Source organism: Crotalus tigris, unplaced genomic scaffold (assembly GCF_016545835.1).
Source record: "Crotalus tigris isolate CLP2741 ecotype Arizona unplaced genomic scaffold, ASM1654583v1 scf7180000017801.1383879, whole genome shotgun sequence".
Classification (NCBI taxonomy): domain Eukaryota; kingdom Metazoa; phylum Chordata; class Lepidosauria; order Squamata; family Viperidae; genus Crotalus; species Crotalus tigris.
Genome location: NW_024096646.1, coordinates 72,115 through 93,642, shown reverse-complemented (window position 1 = coordinate 93,642; position 21,528 = coordinate 72,115). Strand labels below are relative to the sequence as shown.

At 43.1% G+C, this 21,528-nt stretch overlaps 2 protein-coding genes across 2 annotated transcripts in view; both read left to right on the top strand.

The window, feature by feature from the left end:
- Nucleotides 1-5,881, top strand: part of LOC120307685 (solute carrier family 35 member E3-like) — an 18,588-nt gene extending 12,707 nt beyond the window's left edge. The window contains exon 5 of the mRNA XM_039342678.1: nucleotides 4,568-5,881. The gene's annotated coding sequence lies outside the window, so the exon portion shown is untranslated. The remainder of the gene's footprint in view (nucleotides 1-4,567) is intronic.
- Nucleotides 1-21,528, top strand: part of LOC120307691 (DLA class II histocompatibility antigen, DR-1 beta chain-like) — a 24,059-nt gene extending 2,531 nt beyond the window's left edge. Inside the window, exons 2-5 of the mRNA XM_039342695.1 lie at nucleotides 15,579-15,759; nucleotides 20,619-20,900; nucleotides 21,059-21,172; nucleotides 21,413-21,528. Coding sequence (XP_039198629.1) covers nucleotides 15,579-15,759; nucleotides 20,619-20,900; nucleotides 21,059-21,172; nucleotides 21,413-21,459 — 624 coding nt within the window. The 3' untranslated portion in view covers nucleotides 21,460-21,528. The remainder of the gene's footprint in view (nucleotides 1-15,578; nucleotides 15,760-20,618; nucleotides 20,901-21,058; nucleotides 21,173-21,412) is intronic.

The window sequence follows — 21,528 nt, the reverse complement described above, 5'->3', positions numbered from 1 at the left end:
GCGACGCAGAAAATGCAGGTGCTCCTGTGCCTGCTTCACCAGTGTCTCATTGTTGAGTGACCAAGCTAGTGTACTTATTAGCTACACACCCAGAAACCTTTAGTTTTTCCTAAGTTTAAAATGAGGCTGTTTTTATTACACCAGTTCACCAAAACCTCTACTTCCTTGCAGTAAGCACCCTCATTGTCATTTTGAATAAGGCCCACTACTGTTTTATAATCTGCATACTTCACAATATGATTGGTGGCAAACCTGGTACCACAGTCATGGGTCAACAAGGTGAACAACAGCAGATTTAGGACACAACCCTGATAAGAACCTGTGCTCAAGAAAATAGTGTTAGAAATATTAGTCCCAACTCGCACATACTGGGGCCTGTCAATGAGAAAATCAAGAATTCAGTTGCACGAAGAAGTATTGAAGCCTAAAAGGCCCAGTTTGTCTACCTGATGCTGAGGAATGATTATATTAAATGCTGAATTGAAGTCAACAAACAGCATTCACACAGGAGTGTTTCTTTCCTCTAAGTGCGCCAAGCTCAGATGGAGAACAGAAGTAGCATCCTCTGTAACTATATATTTAATATTACTGTTTTAAGTCAGTGGTTTTCCCCAAGACCCAAAGTGTAGCTGACCATAAGATTACTTTGCTGAATGAAGAGCCTGTTTCATAAAACTAATATGTTTTAGATTTAATTTTAGTTTTAGTGCTCATCAGGTGTCAGTAGCTTGGCATATCTTCCTGAAGCCCAAGCAAATAAACTGTAAAGTGAAAATATAAAGTGAAATAAATTCTAATTCTGTTAAAAAGAACCCTATAAACAGAATGTGTTTCTATTAGTCACTCTTTTATACTTGTGGGCTGATATGGATTATTATATATTACATATATTATAAGGATTTGTGGTTATAATGTAAAAGGGGCCGGCTGTTTTCCTCCAAATATTTTGGATTATAATTTCCACAATTTTATCTTTGATCTTGATAGCTAGAGCTCATTGGCAATATAGTAAAAACTCTTGGAAGGGCTACAGATTGTCTCCTTTTGCAATGTTTAATTAACCTGCGACAGGGATAGGCCAATGGGAATATTTTAAGTGTGGGGAAGAGATATCTGGCAGTTTCACAAAATGGATATTGTGAAAGAGACTCCTGAAATATTTAAAAAACACTGTTTCAAGCATCTCTTTCTTTTCTACAAAATTAGTTACCAAAATATTCGCTGTATATACTCATTTGTGTGAATAAATAGCATGCCACTACTTAATTATTATAATTTGTAAACCAGTGGTTCTCAACCTTTTTAATGCCACGACCCCCAACCGGTCGTAAGTCGAGGACTACCCAACTGGTCATAAGTCGAGGACTTTCCCTGCCCGGGAGCGCCGCACATGCGTGGTGCCGCCCCCTGCGCCGGCTGAGGCGTAGCTGGCAAGCGGAAGAGACGATGCAGGACAACCACCGGCTGGGCCATCAGCTGGCCCAGCCCAAGGGAGGTAAGGCACCCACCGGGCCCCACGCACGCCAGCAACCCTCCTGTGCCCTCCGGCCTCCCACCTCCCACTCCGGCCCTCTTTTACTTACATTTTTAGTAGTTGCTCAGCAGGGAGGGGTGGAAACTTCCAGACAGCTTGCCTTCGCTGCAGACAGCTTGCAGCACCATTTGCAGAATGGGACTTTTGGCGGGCTCAGCAGGGCAGAGACAGCCTGGACAATTCCTATTGGCTTTTGAAAGCCAATAGAATTAGACTCTATTCAAGAGAGTCTATTCTATTGGCTTTCAAAAGCCAATAGAATAAAAGGAAGTAGCACAGCTAAGGAAAAGGGGGAAAAAATGGCAGACTGCATTTGGCGACCCCCGTGAAATGGTCGTTCAACCCCAAATGGGGTCCCGACCCACAGGTTGAGAACCACTGTTGTAAACCATCCAATAACCAAAGCTTGGATGTCAGAATATAATGTGCTGATGTCAACCCATAGTACAGCCTACATCCTGAGGCATCTCTACACATAGAGCCAGTTTGGCTTAATGGCTGAGGTACTGAGCTACAAACCAAGAGACTGTGAGTTTTAATTCTATGTTAGGTATGAAGCTAGTTAGATGATTTTGGGCCAGTCATACTTTTTCAGCCTCAAGAAGAAGGCAAAGGCAAACCACTTCTGAAAAATGTTACCCAAAAAGATTTCATGGAATTGCCCAGGCAGTGGCTAGGAATCAAGACTAAGTTGAAGTCATGCCAGTACATGTACACAAACACAAAAGCAGATGAATACCATAATATACTAGGAGAAAAATAATACTCTTGAAATTGGATCTGTTTTTCAATTTGAGTAAGGCACTCTAACATAGCCGCAACAATACCAATAAAAAAAAAATCCTATCCAGAATTATTGCTGAGCCTGGATGAAAAAGCTCTACTTATTTTAAAAATATTGTTTATTTTTGTCAGAAAAAAATGTTTTCATGAACTTATATTAAACAGCGTTTGGGATTTTTAAAGAGGTTTTACTAGTACACAGAGAATTCAAGATAGAGCATTAAATTATCTTATTTTTTTCTTGGGTATAGGGCAAGAGGTTATAGCCTTGACAAACTATCACAACAATGTGAACTATAGAATTTCAAAAATTTTTGGGCTTCCGGTTCCAGTTTGCGGCGGTGCGGTCGGGCGAAGGGAGTCGTCCCTTCGCCGATTGAGTTTCCCCTGCCAGTAGACTCCTTAGAGCAGTGGTTCTCAACCTGTGGGTCGCGACCCCTTTTGGGGTCGAACGACTGTTTCACAGGGGTCGCCTAAGACCATCGGAAAACATATTTCCGATGGTCTTAGGAACCGAGACACCGCTCTGCATCTGTCTCCACACGGCCTCCGCCATTTGCAGAGAGAGAGAGACAGGCACTTTTGCTTCCCTTCTCTCTCTCTCTCAGATGTACTTACCGCCTGCAGGGCTCCTGATTGGCCCTGCGCCTGGGTACCCCACCCCCTGGGAGAAGCACGGCCAGGGCCTCGTGGCTTGGAGCCGCCCAGGGAAGCCCCAGGATCCCTGCTGGGAGCAGCCCGCTGGAGGCTCCACTGAGTCGGCCAGCCCTCCCGCAAGCCGCGGCCCAAGGGAGACCACCCCCTGCGATCCCCAGCCAGTCCGACCATTGGACCTGCTGGCCGGGAAGGCGCACCGGAATCCAGGCTGCTGGGAAGGAAGAAGGAGATGCAGCAAAGGTAGGAGAAGAGAGCCGCCTCCTGGGGCCCAACGCTGGAGGTGGCTTCCTTGCCCTCCCCTTCCTCCTCCCCTTCTTCCTCTTGCTAACCCCAAAGCAGCTTGGGCGGGTGCCGGGACAAGAGGGGTGCCTGGGGGGAGCAGCTGGGCTGGACGAGGGGTTGGCAGGGGCCGTGTGGCACCAGCCCCCACCACAGCTCCATTGGATGGGCGAAGGGTGAAGCTGGGCAGCATGGAGTCCTGGCTAGGGCAACTGCTTCCTCACCCTCCTCCTCTCCTGCCTCCTGCTGCCCCCCCAGGTGGCTCAGGCAGGCACTGCCTCCACCGCGGTTCCATAGATGGGCGGAGGGTGAGGCCGGGGAGCGCGGAGTCCCAGTGGGGATGGCGGCCAGGCCAGGGGCGGCAGGGACCCCGATAATGCTGCCCTGTCGCTGCCGCTGCCGTCGGAGCTGCTGCCTCCCATCCTCCCCCTCCCCGCCTGTTCGGCTGAGGACGCGCAGAGGCCAGGGGCGGTGGGGACTCCTGATGATACTGCCATAAGAGAGAGAAAGAAAGAGAGAGAAACAGAGGAAAAGAAAGGAAAGAGAGAGAGAAAGAGAAAGAGGGAGGAAACAGAGAAAGAGAAAGAGGAAAGAAAGAGAGAGGAAAGAGACTGCCTTCCCAGTCGCCGAGAAAGGGAAAAAAAAGAGCCGTGAGTGAGTTTCCCTTTCTGCCTCATTGCTGAAAGCTTTTTTTTTTAAACGACCGCTCATTCAGAACTCCTTGGGGCTTGTTTGCACAAGCTTGTGGCAGATCAGTAAATAAAGGGGTGGGGGAGCCAAATGGTCCAAGTCATTTGCACCCTGAATGTGTGGACGCTGCTTTCATGATTTGCCACCACCACCACCCCCTCTCTTCCCGCCCTGCTCGGGCAACGCGCTGCTGCTGCTGCTGCTGGCTAAGGTGAGCTGAGCTGCGGCGCTGAGCCAATCCCCACACCTCCTGGTTGCCCGGCCATGCTCCACCCCCGGCCGCCCTCCGTGCCGTGCTGGAGCCTCCCCTGCACTGCCCGGCCTGCCTCCCTCACCGTCGGAGGGCATCTGTGTGTGTCTCCAGACCTTACTGGACTACCATCCCCAGCAGCCCTAAAAATGCAATTCTGCGCCAACCGCAAGCCACAAGATCAGCTAAGCAAACAGACCCCCGTGGAGAACTCGGTGAGACTTTCCTTTTACCTCTATTTTCTTTATGCCTGTGAAAAGTTTTTTTTTCCCTTTGGAATTACTCCCTTTTCTGGTGAAGCGGCTTTTTAAATGGGGGAAGAGAAGCACAAAGGATTAAATTTATTTTTGTTTTATTGTTGATTTTATCTTTAGAGATTGGGAGCCTCAAGAAAGTTTTTTATAATATTTGGAGAATACTGTCTGCTTTTACCTTTATGGTGTCTGGAAGGATTGAACATCTGTTACTTTTTGACTCTGACAAATTTATTCATTGAACTTGTTACCTTTTCTTCACTGGAAAAGCCTTTATTTTGTACAAAGGAAAAAGGCAAGGAAACTGGGAGGAGATGGGTATTGTGATCATTTTTTATATATAGTCTCCTTTAAAAGGATAAGGATTTGAAAGATAATAAAAATGGAAGAAACCGGTGTAGATATTACTTATAAATATATTTTGGACAAAATTTTGGAAAATACGGAGAAGATAATTGCCTGTTCAAAGGAGATTTCTTTGTTTTGACAAGGCAAAAGACAAGGACTAATTGAAACATCAATTTATACACAAGAGGCTTGTGCCCTGCTTATCGAGGTGGAAGAAATAAATCCACAGTTGGACAATCAATTGATTTTGGAAAAAAGATTTGATATCAATGGACAAAGGACTTATGATAAGGAACTGGACGATCTTGTTTCAGAAGGACAAGTTGGTTTGCAGATACCATTTGAATTTGAGATAGAGAAAAAAACATGGGAAGAAGAGAAACGTGATTAAAGAGCACAATATAAAAGAAAGGATTTTAAGTGAAATTTACTTAATGTTAAAAGAAAGGGGAAATGATGTTCTGCTACGAGTCGTTCAGATTAATTACAACTTTTATACTAATTTAACAAAATGTATAAGGGGAGCTTTCTTTTTGGAGTGTATAGTGTGGCAGGCGGAGGCCTGGTTATGGAAACCTGTTTGGACTAGAAAGAAACCCAGAATAAGATACAAATATTAAATCTGATTATAGTAATGTGGTAAAGGCCTTACAGCGATTTGGATTGAGTTGGACTTGGATTTTGTTAAAAGGGCTTTATATGTTTTTATTATTAGAGATGGTATAATGAGAAAAGAACTGAAATATGGGAAATGATGGAATTAATTATTAGAGATTTGGAGACATAGTGAAAAACAACAGAAGATTGATGAAAAAGAGAAGAATTTATTTTTGGAGTTAATAATGCTTAAATAAAAAAAAAACAATTGGGGCACCTGAATAGTAAATGAATATATTAGTTTAAGATTAAATATTTGTAAAATTAAGAAAGCATAGTACAGGATTTTGGGGATGGATAAAGAGTTTGTAAACTTTTATTGATTAATGAAATTCATATAAAGTGACATATTCAATGAAAATTTGTTTTAGAAATGTTTTAATAAGCCTATAATAATATAAATAGACAGAGAATGTTAGTTTATTTTTAATTATATAGCTTGGATGAAATGTTATATTAGTGAATGAATTGGTTTTAGAAAGATATTGACTTGATTATAATGTTCTTAAGAAATGTAATTTTATAGATTAAAATTTTTATTGATTAATGTAGTTGATGGTTAGATATAGGGATGAATGAATTCATTTGAAAATGTATTAATTTGATTATAATATTCTATATAGATAGAGAGGGAAAATTTTAAGAAATACTGGGTATATATGTATTATGTTATTGCTTTTTTTTTTTGAATAAATCACCATGTTTCCATGTGGGTTCTCAAGCTGTGTTGGTGTAAAATAGAAAACTAATAAAAATTGTTTTGAAAAAAAAAAGAATTTCAAAATTTCTTGACTAACATAACTTTACCAAGAACACTTGTGAAAACAAATAATACATCAAAATGAGAACAATGAATTTGAGATAAAAAAGTCCCCTGCATAACTTATATTTATTTGAGTTAGATTTTTAATCTGCTACACCTAGAGGAACCTTATGAAAATTGTATCAATTATTATTATTTTTGTTGATCTGAATCAATTTGGCTTTGGTATTTTTTACTGGTGCTCCAAGTGCCAGAAGTAATTTTACTGACCAAATATTAGAATAATCAGAGTAATATCTTAGATGAAAAGAGTGGTTATGTCTTCCCTTAAGTAGCTTTCAGTGATGGGACATTTCCCGTAATACTAGCATCACACTGGGAGTTTTCCTCCTGGATAGTCAAGAGATGCTAACTTTTGAAACCACCTACAAGTACGGGGTTCCTCAAAGACGTCATCTGTCCCTAGCCAGGACCTACCTCTACTCCTTCAGTTTTAAGTCTCTCCATTTTAACTAATCATACTGGTCCAAATTAACCTTTTGACATGGGAGATGGCATTCCTGATATCTCAATAACTCAATAAGGGAATCTAAGTTTACTCTTAGGGGGCACTGATGTATGTTCTGTCCAGACCATGTTATCTTCGAGAGAAACTTCTGCTTCATACTCAAGTCAAACTCGACTATTCACAGATTGAATTACTGAATTTCTACCTAAATCATTCCCAACCTTTGTTGTTACTGATTAGCCCATAGGCCACACCAAAATACAAAATAAAACATTCAGAAGGAAACATAAAACACAACACAATAGAACCACATGTAAAAGTGAAATTACAACAAATAAAAAGGGATAAATAAGGAATGCAATATCATGTTTCCAGTCATCCCTACAATTTACCCCAATCAGACCTATATATGTAGATCTCAGCCGGATTGTTTTATTCAGATAAAGGGCTGTGAAATCAATCCCACATCAGAGAACATATCTGATATAAAGTGGACATGAATTGGACTTTCAATGTATATTTAACACCATGCTAGCTTCCATCATTAGATACTTTCTTTACCTCCTTTGAATGCAGGGAAAAAGTGTTCTATGGTTAGTTGTTAGATCATGTCTGGTATACACTACCAATGGGAAACAGACGTCTATAGGAATTACTGTCAATTCAATAAGGAGAGTGGTGGATTTGACAGGTATAAGTAGTGTTCCTATCTGATATCAACTTAAGACACATTTATCCTTAAGAACCCTAAAAAAAAAAAAAGCTCCTAATCCTGTTCAGTGGACATTCTCAGCATTCTACAGTACATAAAAGGTGTCTCAATTTAATTTGTCATACAAGTAAGAGAATGATAGGTTGTTATTTTGTAGAATATAAGCACAGGGTTTACTGTAGGGAAAGCAAGCAAAAAGATCTTGAGTAAATGACATAATATACCATTCCTCCACAATTTAGTTTTGTCGATGAAAGCCAGTTTGGTCTAGTGGTTAAGGCACTAGGCTAAAAAGCGGGAGACCTTGAGTTCAAGTCCTACCTTAGCCATGAAAACCAGCTGGATGACCTTGTGTCAGTCTCTCACTCTCAGCCCAACTTACCTTACAGGGTTGTTGTGAGGAAAATAGGAGAAGGAAGGTGTGTTGGATAGGTTTTTTGTAAAAATAATAAATATGAGAAATAAATAGTAATATAAGAACTCTTAAGTTTACTTTTTAAGGTAATGGAAATACAATTTTAAAATGTATTCATTTTTCTCTGAAATAAGCATAGAGTAAATGATGCAATTTCTGACAAAAATCCCTTCATATTAAATATGTTATTTCTTCCATCAAAATTAATAGGTTTTGGGCTTCCGGTTCTGGGTCTCAGCGCTGCGGTTGTGTGAAGAGACTCGTCTCTTTGCCAGCCGAGTTTCCCCCGTCGGTAGACCATTGATTGGGTCAAAAGTCGCCCTGGAGGGGCGACCACCGTTGAGGAGGCTGCCTGTTTGACTGCAGAGGGGCAGCGGTGGCCTCTGCAGTCCAAGCAAGCTCCTTTGGGCCGATGGAGTAAAGATCGGTCAGTAAAATGGCTGATCACTTAGCTGCACCAGCCATAAGCCACAAGAACATCTAAGTGAAATAGAACCACCATGGAAGATTCGGTGAGAGCTTTCCTTGCCTCTCCCTTTCCTATTTACTCCTGTGAAAAGCCTTTGGAATCATTTCCCTATCTTTTTAAAGCAGCTTTGTTGGTGGGGGAAGAAAAGCCTTGGAACAAAAGAAAAATTAATTTTAACTTTTTTAATGGTTGATTTTATTTTTGAATATTTGGGAGTCCTAAAATCCCTGTTATAGAAACTTAATATGCTAGCATTTTGGAGATTTTTTTTCTATTTTCTACTATTTTTATAACTAAAGAAAAGAAGGAATAAAGGAAAAGAGGAAAGAAAATATTTTTATTGGGGGTCTGGAAAGACTGAACAACTGGTTAACACTTTGGGGACATCTTATGGTGAAATTATTTACTGCAATTGTTATTTCCTTTCTTTGGACTATGAGTCTGACTTTGACCTTCAAATTATCTCAAAAGGGAAAGATAAAGAAGCTGTATAGCTGGGTGGAAGCGGATATTGATACTGGATAACCACCAAAAGAATAATGGCTTTATATACTACTGAAATGGAGAAACTCTGTCCAGATTTCAATTACAAGTATATGTTGGACAAAATTCTTGAAAATACTGAACAAATAATTGCCTATACAAAAAAGATTATTTGTCAACGACAAATCAAAGCGCAAGGTGTAAGTGAGCACTTTGTAAGCCAAGAAACAGCAGAAGGGGTATATACTCAAGAGACCCGTCTTCAACCTTATCCACAATTTACTGAGATGGAGGAATTAAACTTACATCAGGACTACCAACCTACACCGGAAAATTTTTTTGATGCTAATGAACAAATGACTTTTAGCACAGAAACTAAGGATGTTACCCCAGAAGGGCAAGCTGATCTCCAGACTCCAACTGATTACCTGACAGATAAAAAACCAATAGGAGGAGAGCAAAATAATATTAAAGAAGAGACTACATTATTTTATAGACAATCTATTGAGACTTTGGATGATTCAAAAATGACTGTAATTAAACTAGATGCAACTTTAAAAAAGATGAAGATGGATGTTCAACCATGAGCTATTGAGAATCGCTACAACTTTTTCACTAGCCTATTAAAATGGTCAATGGGAGATTCTCCCCTGATTTATGCGTTACGGCAAGAAATGGAGGGAAGTTTATTTGCGGACTTAGAGGCCTTACTATGGAAACCTGTTTGGAACAGAAAGAAAGTTAGAATAAGAATTTAAGATTACATTTATGGGTTGCAATGGCTTTATAGAGATGTGGATTGATTTGGATTTGGATTTTTAAAAGGTGTTTTTAGGATAAGATTTAGAATTTAATATTGAAATATAGTAAGAATATATTTTTTGGAATAATAGATCTTCCTTTTCTCTTTCTTTTTCTTGGTTTCTTTTTGTTTCTTTCTATTATTTTTTTCTATTTTTCCTATGCTTTTTTATTATTAGATATGATAGCTAATTTGTGGAACTATAATGATAAAAACCCCTTTATGGATTACTGCCTTGTCGTGGTGAAGGGGCTTGCGGAACTCAATGAAGCTATAAGCTATGCCGTGCAGGGCCACCCAAGACGGACAGGTCATAGCAGAGAGTTCTGACAAAATGTGATCCACTGGAGAAGGAAATGGCAAACCACTCCAGTAGAATATCAGCAAATAGCCCGAGCCTGCAAAGATGAAGTGAGGAAAGCCAAGGCTCAAAATGAACTAAGGCTTGCGACCAAAGTCAAAAATAACAAAAAAAGCTTCTTTCAACATGTAAAAAACAAGAAAAAAGTGAAGTAAATGATTGGTCCATTAGTGGGTGGAAGTGGCAAGAAGGTGACAAGCAACAGGGAGAAAGCAGAACTATTTAACTCATTTTTTGCATCTGTCTTTACACAAAGGGACAAAACAGACCAACCTATCAAAAATAGTGCCATAAAAAACAAAACAGAAACACAAATTAAGATAGGCAAGAAAATGGTTAGTGAGCACCTGTCCAGCCTAGATTAGTTCAAATCGCCAGGACCAGATGGATTACATCCCAGAGTTCTCAAGGAACTGGCAGATGTGATATCGGAACCACTGAACTATATTTTTCAAAGATCCTGGAATACAGGGGAACTACCAGAAGATTGGAAAAGAGCTGATGTAGTTCCCATCCTCAAAAAAGGGAAAAAAATGGATCCAGGAAATTACAGACCTATCAGCCTGACCTCAATACCTGGGAAGATCCTGGAAAAGATAATCAAACAACGAATCAACGAACGCCTAGAGGCAAACAAAGTCATTACTAAAAGCCAACATGGGTTTATCAAAAATAGATCATGCCAGACAAATCTTATTGCATTCTTTGACCAACTGACAAAATTAGTGGATCAGAGGAATGCTGTAGACATAATTAACTTGGACTTCAGTAAGGCATTTGATAAAGTAGATCACAACCTACTACTTGATAAGATAGAAAAATGTGGGGTAGACAGAATCACCACCAGATGGATCCGTAGCTGGCTGACCAGCCATACTCAGCGTGTGGTTCTCAATGGAACTGCATCTATTTGGAGGGAAGTGTATAGTGGGGTGCCCCAGGGCTCTGTTCTGGGCCCAGTGCTCTTCAACATCTTCATCAACGATTTGGACGAAGGGATAGATGGGGAACTCATCAAATTTGTAGACAACACCAAGCTGGCAGGACTAGCCAACACTCCAGAAGACAGGCTTAGGATACAGGAGGATCTGGACAGACTTAAACACTGGGCACTATCTAACAAAATGAAAATTCAACTGTGAAAAAAACAAGGTCTAACATTTAGCAAGAAAAACCAAGCAGCAAGTACAACTAGGTGGCACATGCTCAATAGTAGTAACTGTGAGAGGGATCTCGAAGTCCTAGTGGACAATCATTTAAATATGAGCCAGCAGTGTGCTGCAGCTGCCAAAAAAAACCAACACAGTGCTAGTCTGCATTAACAGAGGGATAGAATCAAGATCACGTAAAGTATTAATACCACTTTACAATGCCTTGGTAAGGCCACACTTGGAATACTGCATCCAGTTTTGGTCACCATGATGTAAAAAAAGATGTTGAGACTCTAAAAGAGTACAGAGAAGAGCAACAAAAATGATTAGGGGACTGGAGGCTAAAACATATAAGGAACGGTTGCTGGAATTGGGTATGTCTAGTTTAACGAAGTAAAGGACAGGGGGGACATAGATGCAGTATTCCAATATCTCAGTGGCTGCATACAGAAGGGAATCACGCTATTTTCCAAAGCACCTGAAGGGCAGGACAAGAGCAATGGTTGGCAACTAATCAAGGAGAAAGGCAACCTAGACTACGGAGAAAACTTCCTGACAGTGGTCACAATTATCAGGTCGAACAAGACTGCCTCCAAAGCAGTAAATGCTCCAACACTGGAAGTTGTTAGAAGAGACTGGAAAGCCATTTGTCCAAAATGGTGTTGGGTTTCCTGCCTGAGCAGGGGGTTAGTCTAGATGACCTCCAAGGTCCCTTCCAACTTTACTATTATTATTATTATTATTATTATTATTATTATTATTATTATTATTATTATTATTATTATTGATCATTGCACAGTCAGCCAGATGTTCAGACTGGATTTGGGATTTTGTCTACCTATCGAGTCCTTACCCAGGACCTGGGATAGGCAGATGTGGATGTTTGATGGTATTACAGATATAGTCGCAGGATGGAAGCAGTTCCTAATAAGGCCGCCTTATTATTATTTTATTATTATTATTATTATTATTATTATTATTCTATCTTTGCCATGAAAACCCCATGGACAGTACTAAAAGGAAAAAAGATATGACGCTGGAAGATGAGCCCCTCAGGTCGGAAGGTGTCCAATATGCTACTGGGGAATAGCAGAGGGCTAGTACTAGTAGCGCCAGAAAGAATGAAGCGACTGGTCCAAAGCCGAAAGGACGCTCAGCTGTGGATATATCTGGTGGTGAAAGGAAAGTCCGATGCTGTAAAGATTTTTTCTCCATAGGAACCTGGAATGTAAGATCCATGAATCAAGGCAAGCTAGACGTAGTCAAAAAAGAGATGACAAGACTGAACATCGACATCTTAGGAATCAGCGAACTAAAATGAACAGGAATGGGTGAATTTAACTCAGATGACCATCAGGTATACTAATGTGGGCAAGAATCCCTCAGAAGAAATGGAGTAGCCTTCATAGTCAATAAAAGAATAGGAAAAGCAATACTGGGATACAATCCCCAAAATGACAGAATGATCTCAATTCGAATCCAAGGCAAACCATTCAATATCACAATAGTCCAAATCTATGCCCCAACCACTGGTGCTGAAGAGGATGAACTTGACCGGTTCTATGAAGCCCTACAGCACCTTATAGAATTAACACCAAAAAATGATGTCCTTATCATCATGGGGGATTGGAGTGCTAAGGTAGGAAGCCAAAAGATAACCAGAATAACAGGCAAGTTTGGCCTTGGGGTACAAAATGAAGCAGGGCCCAGGCTGATAGAATTTTGTCAAGAGAATACAATGGTCATAACAAACACTCTTTTCCAACAACCCAAGAGACGGCTCTACACATGGACATCACCAGACGGTCAACATAGAAATCAGATTGACTATGTGCTCTGCAGCCAAAGATGGAGAAGCTCTATACAGTCAGTAAAAACAAGACCAGGAGCTGACTGTGGCTCAGATCATGAACTTCTTGTTGCAAAATTTAGGGTTAAATTGAAAAAAGTAGGGAAAAGCACTAGGCCACTCAGGTATGAACTAAATCATATTCCTAATGAATATACAGTAGAGGTGACACATAGATTTAAGGAATTAGATCTGATAGACAGAGTGCCTGAAGAACTATGGATGGAAGTTCGCAACATTGTACAAGAGGTAGCAACTAAAACCATCCCAAAGAAAAAGAAATGCAAGAAAGCAAAATGGCTGTCTGAGGAAGCTTTGCAAATAGCTGAGGAAAGAAGGGAAGCAAAAGGCAAAGGAGAAAGAGAAAGATACACCCAATTGAATGCAGACTTCCAGAGAGTAGCTAGAAGAGATAAGAATGCCTTCTTAAATGAACAGTGCAAAGAAATAGAAGAAAACAACAGAATAGGGAGGACCAGAGATCTCTTCAAGAAAATTGGAGATATGAAGGGAATGTTTCATGCAAAGATGGGCATGATAAAGGACCAAAATGGCAGGGACTTAACAGAGGCAGAAGAGATTAAGAAGAGATGGCAAAACTACACAGAAGAACTATACCAGAATGAGCTTAACGTCCCAGATAACCACAATGAGATGGTCACTGACCTCGAACCAGACATCCTAGAATGTGAAGTGAAATGGGCCTTAGAAAATCTGAGCAACAACAAAGCTAGTGGAGGTGACAGTATTCCAGCTGAGCTATTCAAAATCTTAAAAGACGATGCAGTAAAAGTGCTACACTCATTTGCCAGCAAATTTGGAAAACTCAACAGTGGCCACAGGATTGGAAAAGGTCAGTTTACATTCCAATTCCAAAGAAAGGCAATGCCAAAGAATGTTCAAACTATCGCACCATTGCACTCATTTCACATGCTAGTAAAGTTATACTTAAAATCCTACAAGCTAGACTCCAGCAATATGTGGATCGAGAACTACCAGAAGTACAGGCAGGATTTCGAAGAGGCAGAGGAACTAGAGATCAAATTGCCAACATACGCTGGATCATGGAGAAAGCTAGGGAGTTCCAGAAAAACATCTACTTCTGCTTCATTGACTATGCAAAAGCCTTTGATTGTGTGGATCACAACAAATTGTGGCAAGTTCTTAAGGAGATGGGAGTACCAGACCATCTCATTTGTCTCTTGAGAAACCTATATGCGGTCAAGAAGCAACAGTGAGAACTGGACACGGAACCACTGATTGGTTCAAAATTGGAAAACGAGTCCGGCAAGGCTGTATACTGTCGCCCTGCCTATTTAACTTATATGCAGAGCACATCATGAGAAAGGCAGGGCTAGAATGAATCAAAGTTGGAAAGGAATTAAGATTGACGGGAGACATATCAAACCACCTAAGATATGCAGAGATTACACTCTATGGCAGAAAGTGAAGAGGAACTAAAGAGCCTCTTGATGTGGATGAAGAAGGAGAGTGCAAAAGTGGGCTTGAAACTCAACATTAAGAAAACCAAAATCATGGCATCTGGCCCTCTCAATTCCTGGCAAATAGATGGGGAAGAAATGGAGGTAGTGACAGATTTTATTTTTCTGGGCTCCAAGATCACCTCAGATGGGGGACTGCAGCCAAGAAATTAAAAGACGCTTGCTCTTGGGGAGGAAAGCTATGGCAAATCTAGACAGCATACTAAAAAGCAGAGACATCACCCTGCCAACAAAAGTGCGTATAGTCCAGGCCATGGCTTTCCCAGTTGCATGTATGGCTGTGAAATTTGGACCATAAGAAAGGCTGAGCGCCAAAGAATTGAGGCCTTTGAACTCTGGTGCTGAAGAAGACTACCTGCGAGTCCCTTGGACTGCCAAGGCGTTCAAAACGGTCAGTCCTAGAAGCCGGATCAAAACCTCGACTGCTCTGTAGAAGGCAAGACCTGAAGTTGAAACTCAAATACTTGTGAAGAAGGACTCCCTGGAGAAGGGCCTAATGCTGGAAAAGATTGAGGGCAAGAGAAGAAGGGGACGACAGAGAATGAGGTGGCTGGATGGAGTCCCTGAAGCAGTAGGTGTGAACTTAAATGGACTCCAGAAGATGGTAGAGGACAGGAAGACCTGGAGGAACGTTGTCCATGGGGTCGCGATGGGTCGGACACGACTTCGCAATTAACAACAACAAAAGAAGCCCCACCTGGATCCAGCGTTCCCTGCAGAGTTAGGCCGAGTGCTGGACCAGCTGAACTTCTGTCTGCCTTTCTCCACCCTCGGGAGAAGGAGGCGGTCCCTCAGAAACCTCTTTCCCCCCCTTCCTCATTTTCCTCCCCTCCCCCGACCCCCACTAACAGGGAATCCCGCTGGGACCGACAGTTCCCCATCCCTCCTCCAGGTGGCGCCTTCTGGCAGTCTCTTGCGGCAGGTCTCCCCTCCTCTGACAAGCCTGTGTCCCTCCTCGAGGAGAGGCTGGGAACCATGGGCCCTGGAGTCCCTCCTGACCCTCTTCTTCCTCTCTGCAGCCCATTTCCTGTACCAGGCGAAGGCCGAGTGCTGCTTCCTCAATGGGACGCGGTGGGTGAGGCTCCTGAACAGGTACATCTATGACTGACAGGAGTATCTCCGCTTCGACAGCGCCCGCGGGGAGTTCGAGGCCGTCACGGCGCTGGGGGAGGTGGATGCGGAGGCTTTCAACAGGGATAAGCGCCTCCTCCAGTACTGGAAGGCCAGAGTGAATCGCTTCTGCCGAAGCAACTACGAGGCTCTCCAGGGCGGCCCCTTGATTGGCCGGAGAGGTGAGTGGGGGAGGGGGATGCCAGGACACCCCCCTTTTCATTTCATGTCTTAGGACTCTCCCGGAGAAAGATTTGCCCCTGATGTATTCTATGCCCTCCGATCTATGAAATTTATTCATTGGTATTTATTGCTATTTATTGAGACTCCTAATCCCTTCACCCACCTCAAAGTGGACCTCTGGATAGGGTAGGATATAACATCACCCCTAAATAAAAAATAAATAAATAAAAAGGTATAAAAAATAAGTTTAAAAATAAATTTCTGTTAAAAAGTTTGAAATTCTACAAGGATGACCATGAAACATGCCAAAGGGAAGAAACAGATTCCTCTCGTTCCTATCGGTCCCATCATCTTCCTTCTCTTCCCAAGATCTAAAGATTCCCCTGCCCGAAAAACTTCTTTCCAGAATTTTTCTCGGGGGGGGGGGAGAAGGAATCCAGCAAGGTCTCTCCTTTGCCCAGGATATAGATATATTTCAATATAATCTATATCCCATATAACATTTCAATATAATATTTTATATTAATAAATCAATAATATTTCTTTATTGATTTACTTATCAACTTTTAAAACCATCTCTTTCTCTCTCAGAGGAACTTTGCGTGTATACACATAAAATATAAAACCACCAAAATAGTCTATACAATTTAAGATTTAAAAGGCAGGAATGATAATGAATTTTTATCATGGATTTTAATTTTACAGGGGGGAGGGCTCAGGAGGCTGACCGGCCCCACGGCTGGCCTCTCCTCTGTGCCCCCCAAGCAAAGCCCTGAGCCTAGACCTAGACCCTCCCTGCCCCCCCATCCCAGGCAGGGGGGTAAGATCCATCATTTCCGCCCTCCACCCCTGTCTGGGAATGGGGCAACTCACTGCAGGACAGTTCAACAATTTTATTCAATTATTTAAAATAATTTCTAAAATATTTTTTAAATTTTTGTCCTTCACATTTCATTTTTCTCCTCCCTCGGCCTCCTTCCTTTCCTGATTCTCTTTCTCCATTTCTTCCATATTGTGTAACTTTTGTGCCACGTTGAGTTGGCTGAGTTGTCCTAGACCCCTCCCTGCCCCCCCATCCCAGGTAGGAGGGTGGGACCCCTCCCCACCTCCTTCCCCAGGGGAAATGGCAGGGAGAGGATGGTCTGTGGGGGTCTCCCTTTGAATCTCCCCAAAGGCCCCCCAGGAAGGATTCTCCTCAGCACAAGGGAGACCCTGAGATCCCCCAAAAGCTCCTCCGTCCCTCCTGCTCCGCAAGGGGGACTCGGGGTCTGTCAGTCTTCGGGGGAGGGGGGGAAGAAGCTCTTCCTCAAGAGGATTCCAGCAATTATGGGGAGAAAATGGCTGCTCCCCATTAGGGCTCCTTTCCTGTAGACGGAGCATCCTTGGACCTCAGCCAGGCATCCGACAGAGGAGACCCCAACCTTCTTCCTGTGGACTAGACAACATCACCCCCAGATGGATCTGCAGCTGGCTGACAAGCCTTACTCAGAGAGTAGCCCTCAAAGGCGCCACATCCGCATGGAGGGAAGGGAGCAGTGGGGAATCACAAGGCTCCGTCTGAGGCCTAATAAACTCTTCAACATCTTCATCACTGACTCAAAGGAGGGAATTGAAGGGGAACTCATCAAATTCACAGAGGACACCAAACTGGCAGAAGCAGCCAACACCCCAGAAGACAAACTCAGGACCAAAAAGATCTGGACAGACTTGAACAAGGGATCCTATCCAACGAAATGAGTTTCAGTGTGGACAAAAGCAAAGTCTTACACCTAGGCAGGAAAAAACAAAGGTTCAAGCACATATTAGGTGAAATTTGGGTCAAAATCAGGGGGTCCTAATGGGAAGCCTCACACTGGAGGTAGTTGTTGAATTCAGAGGCAATCCCCCCTCCCCCCTCACACCTCCTGTTCCTCCCCATCTTTTAACTATAATTTTATCTTGACTGGGAATTCCATTTTGATTGCTATACAAATATTTATCTGTTAGGATTTTAATGTTTTAATGCTGTAAGCCAGGGCTTTTCAACCTTTTCACTGACTGTACCACTTTTAGGATATGGCAATATTTGAGTACCACCTAGCAAGGTGTCAAACACTTGATGACCAAAAAAAGAAAACCCTGTTCAAAGTTGCAATTGCACTGAAATGACATGACCATTTTTCACACTTATGGCCATTGCAGCAGATCCAGGGTCATGTGATTTATATTTGGATGCTTGGCAATGGATTCATATTTATGATGGTCACAGTGTCCCAGGGTCATGTGATCCCCTTCTGCAACCTCTTGACAAGCAAAGCCATTGGCAGGGCTGCTGGTGGCCAAGTTGTAAGGCGGAACTTCCTTCCCTCCCTCCCTCCTTCCCTGCCTCCCTCTTTCTCATTCCCATCTCCTTCTGAAGGAAGAATTTGACCCCCCCCCCCGTTTCCCTTCTTTCATATATTCATTGAACAAGGAAAAGCCTCCAGAGACAGAAAAGCCATTGAGGGAACTAGCTTAAAAAGGCACATTCCCCTTTAAGAATTAGCTACTGGCTAGAAAGGAAAGTTAAGGAGCCCAGTGGGCACTTAAGGAAGAAAAAAAAATGTAATAAGTATGGCTGCTGGCTAAGACAGCCTCCCCAATTGGCTCCATTTGTAAGTAAAGGAATGCTACAGGCAAAATCCATTCAGGAGAAAAATACTTCAAAATCCCTTGCAGCAAAACTTACAGCTAACAATAGCAGAGCAATAGAAGCTAACAGGAGACATCAGCCAAATAGAAATTGCCAAACACTCCTTAAGAACACAAAGCCCACATTGCACAAATCTCAGAACTTCAAAGTCACAAAAGCACATAAGAATCCTTCCACTCTCCATCTCCCTACAGCCGGTGCTACCTTTCTTCATTGCTGTCTTTCTTCATTCCTCGTGGAGGGCAACCCTTCCCCCTTATGTTCCTTGCCTCTTGGTTGCTGCCAGCACAGGTGGCTGCCACAGAGGTTGTAGATCCACTTGTGACAGGCCTGCTTGATCTCCTCTCCTCTCCTCCACCCTCCTCCTTCTTTCCATTCTGTGCAGCTAGAGCTGACTCCTCCTCCTCCCAAGGCTGCTTCTTTTTCTCTCTCTCCTTCTTCCGACCCAAACTGCCGGCTAAGGCAGCCTCCCCAAATGGCTCCATTCGTAAGTAAAGGAATGCTACATGCAAAATCCATTCAGGAGAAAAATACTTCAAAATCCCTTGCAGCAAAACTTACACCTAAAAATAGCAGAGCTGTAGAAGCTAACATGAGACATCAGCCATCAGCCAAATAGAAATTGCCAAACACTCCTTAAGAACACAAAGCCCCCATTGCACAAATCCCAGAACTTCAAAGTCACCAAAGCATATAAGAATCCTTCCACTCTTGAAAGATCAATCACAAGAGAAGTATCTTTTGGTGTGGAAAAGATGGATAAATTTTATACAATATAAGTATGATATAAGAAAATATTATCTAGCTTTTGAATAATTTATATAAGTCTAAGATATTATTTAGAAGTGTAATTGTTATTATTCTTTAATTTTTTTATTTTCTCTTTTTTTCCTCTTTTTATTTTTTATATATAATGGAGTTAAAGTACTTTACAATTTGTTTATTGAGTGTAATTATATTTGCTTAAGGTTTATTTGAGTTTAAAACTTTTTTTCTTTTAAGATCTAGTTAAGCCTGTATTTAGCTCTGGGAAGAACGGGGAAGGGTTTTGGGGTGGGTTGGGAGGGATTGGGGAAGGGGTTTTTATTGTAAAATTTTAAAAATCTTCAATAATAAAAAAAGAATCCTTCCACTCTCCATCTCCCTCCTTGCCTCACCTCCAGCCAGTGCTGCCTTTCTTCATTGCTGCCTTTTTTCATTGCTGCCTTTCTTCATTGCTGCCTTTCTTCATTCCTCATGGAGAGCAACCCCTCCTCCCTACGTTCCTTGCCTCTTGGTTGCTGCCAGCACAGGTGGCTGCCCCTGAAGTTGTAGATCCACTTGTGGCAGGCCTGCTTGATCTCCTCTCCTCTCCCCCACCCTCCTCCTTCTTTCCATTCTGTGCAGCTAGAGCTGACTCCTCCTCCTCCCAAGGCTGCTTCTTTTTCTCTCTCTCCTTCTCCCGACCCAAACTGCCTCCTTTTATAGCCTCTCCTGTCTCTGCCCCCTCCTCTTCCTTTCTCATGGGGGAGGGGGATGAGCCGGAAGTGAGCCTGGGGCCTTTGCCTCGCCCCAGCCACTCTGCAGGTCCAGAGGACTCTCTCACAGTAAGTCCTTGCCTGCACTGGCTCATTCCCTTTCCCACTACACTTGGCTGGGCAGGGCAGCATACCATCTGTCATGTGCTCATGTACCACAGGTGGTACATGTACCACCAGTTGAAAAGCCCTGCTGTAAGCTGCCTAGAGTCATTTTATCATGAGATGGTGGCAAAAGTTTTTAATAAATAAATAAATGTTCCGGTATTCTACCTATTTTTAAAAAATGTGGTTTTCTTTTGAATGGGATCCCTGCAATTCTCCAAAGCATGCTGTGTGTCTTCCCCGTCTTCTGGGTCTCTTTCTGTCTCCCCCAAATCTGGCAGGAAATTCCTTCCATTCCGGGGTGTTTCCAGTATTTATTTCTGTTGCACTTGTGCAATTTGATGATGGAAACTGATCCCAACCAGGAACGATTTATGTTTTTCCATCATTCAGGATCCTGTTTAATTTCTTGCTGCAATTTGCTTTGGAAATGACTTAAAACAAATACTATTTTCAGGACTGAAAAGGGCTCTTGGCCTGAACTAACCAACTTGGTCTCCTGTTCTGGCCCCTCTTGTGTCTCCCCCCCCATGTCCCTTCTCCCCCTCCCCCTCCTCCCCTCCAGCCAAGCCCACCGTCTCCATCTCCCCCACCAAGCTGGACCCCGCTTCCCCCCACACCATGCTCCTCTGCATCGTGAGGGGCTTCTACCCTGTGGAGATTGAGGTCCGGTGGCTGAAGAACGGGCGGCCGGAGGAGGAGGGCGTGGCCTTCGGGGAGGAGCTCCAGAATGGAGACTGGACCTACCAGCTCCATGTGATGCTGGAGACCCAGCCCCAGCGTGGAGACATCTACACCTGCCAGGTGGAGCATGCCAGCCTGGAGGCCCCCATCACCGTCCAGTGGGGTGAGCCACTCCCCTCCCTCCCCTCCTGCTCTGGGGACCCCCTCCTGCCCTGAGAAGGGGGGAGAGACCCTCCCTGTGGGGGGAACTGGGATGGACCCTCCTGGGGGGGAAGCTGGCCCTGATCTTCCTACTCAGTGAGGCTCCTTCTCCATCCCCAGAGCCCCGATCCTCCAACTCTGCCAAGAGCAAACTCTGGACGGGGATCGTGGCAGCCGTGATCGGGGTGATCTTCTTTGCCATGGGGCTCTCCCTCCACCTGAAGAGCAAGAAAGGTGAGTCTGGGGGGCTGGATGAGAGATTGTGGGGAGGGGACCATCCAGGGGAGGCCTCTCAGCAAGCTTAGCAGTTGGCAAGGAGGCCCCCTTGGAGATTTGCTTGGGAAATTCTGTTCTTTGAGGGTCTACTGTATAAGTCAACATCTTGCAACCTATTATGGGTTATCGATGGGGAAGGGGACCCCATGTGTCCTCCAGCCCATGAAGGGTCCTGATTGGCTCTTTTTCTCCTTCCAGCAACTCCCATCCAGCCTCCTCCAGGTGAGTTTCTCTTCAAGTTATAGATGTTTCTTTAATATTCCTTAATTGACCCTTTTTTAAAAAAAAATGTTCCTGAACAAAACCTCCTAGCT